Source organism: Corvus brachyrhynchos, unplaced genomic scaffold, assembly GCF_000691975.1.
Source record: "Corvus brachyrhynchos isolate BGI_N302 unplaced genomic scaffold, ASM69197v1 scaffold101, whole genome shotgun sequence".
NCBI lineage: Eukaryota > Metazoa > Chordata > Aves > Passeriformes > Corvidae > Corvus > Corvus brachyrhynchos.
In genome coordinates this window covers 12,030,199-12,031,585 of record NW_008237239.1, presented here as the reverse complement: position 1 = coordinate 12,031,585, position 1,387 = coordinate 12,030,199, and the positions used below count along the sequence as shown (strand labels likewise).

Here is a 1,387-nt window from a genome sequence, read left to right as displayed (position 1 = left end):
CAGGCTACTGTGATGCTGATCAAAACAAACAGGCTCATTCAGCACAGGCAGGGAGCGATGCTGTGTGCAGCCGATGTGAGAAAATGCCTAATGGGTTTAATGACACAAAAAACACAGGCAGTATCTTCATCTTTGAAGTCAACCATGCATGTAAGGTGTCTGGCTCATGACATATGACAGGCAACTCCACCACTTTATTGATAAACTAAAAATGCATTTTTTTGCATTTAAGTCCTTGAACTAGTGACAATTGTCTCCATCAAGCTTTTACAAGTCCTGAAAACGAGTCTGGTGAATGTTAGCTGCTTGTAATAAGAAATATGAAACAGCCCCAGACAGCTGACTATTGAAAGCATTTTTGTTATTGGCACTTTACAAGCTAAAATAAAATCTGTATGCACAGTGCTGTTCTTTGTAGTGTGTGTACTGCTGCTCCATTTATTCAGGTATTAGGCAGCACATTGAGGGCTGCACTGAGAACTCATCTCTCAGCTGCCTTTGTGACATTTAGTAAACAACCAATTCGACAAACCACAGGAACGACATTTTATTATGCTGGTGTCAAATGACATACAGCCTTTAAGGCAGTCAGAACATGTAAACACCAAATTCACTACCATTATACCTGTAAATAAGACGTCTCCACCATCCAAGGTTGCGTTTTCATCCACCATCTCAACTATATTAAGGTTGAGACTTTCTAGAACTCTCTTCATGGCTTCAACCTGTTTAAAAGAAAGTTATTAAGGACATATTGTAGTGTTGAAAAAAATTTTAAAAACCTGCCAGAAATACATATAATTAGTAAGAATTGAAGCCTTTTGATGTACCTTTAGCAAGATGGATGGCAGGGTCCTTTGTGGCCCTGCCCATCACAGTTCCCCACCTCTCTTCAGAGGCCTCTGTGGTCTGGAGGTGATGGGTTGGCAAGTGGCAGAGATTAGGCTCTTATCTTTGCACAGGAGCCACACAGCATTCGGGGGGACAGATGAGGGGCCTAAAGCACAAATTAAGTCCAGTCCCTCTGCACAGTAATATCCTCTTCTAAATCCTGTCCCTTGGATTTGGGCCAGAAAAAGCACCAGCAGAGGAGTGAGGTTCATTCCTTTCACTGTGCTCAGACACAAGAGGTGGTTCTGCCAGACATGGAGGTTGCAGTTCTACCACGAGCCCATCTTCAGTCAGCAGGGGAAAAAAAAAATCTCCTAGCCAGTAAACATTCAGATTCCTTATGGCTTTGCAATTTTACTAGGCACTAGCTCTCCTTGCATGCTCAAGCTACCTTGCTTCAGAATTACAAGACATTTCATGCCTATGCATTGTGGGGCTTACTGCTTGCTGTAGAGAGCCACACACACGGCTGGAAGTCAGAGGCTGTTTCCTGCTG

At 43.0% G+C, this 1,387-nt stretch overlaps 1 protein-coding gene across 2 annotated transcripts in view; it reads right to left on the bottom strand.

Moving 5' to 3' along the window:
• DDAH1 (dimethylarginine dimethylaminohydrolase 1) overlaps positions 1 to 1,387 on the bottom strand; it is a 95,836-nt gene that overhangs the window by 17,137 nt on the left and 77,312 nt on the right. For both annotated transcript variants that reach the window (XM_017729966.1, XM_017729967.1), the window contains exon 2: positions 626 to 725. In XM_017729966.1, coding sequence (XP_017585455.1) covers positions 626 to 725 — 100 coding nt within the window. The remainder of the gene's footprint in view (positions 1 to 625; positions 726 to 1,387) is intronic.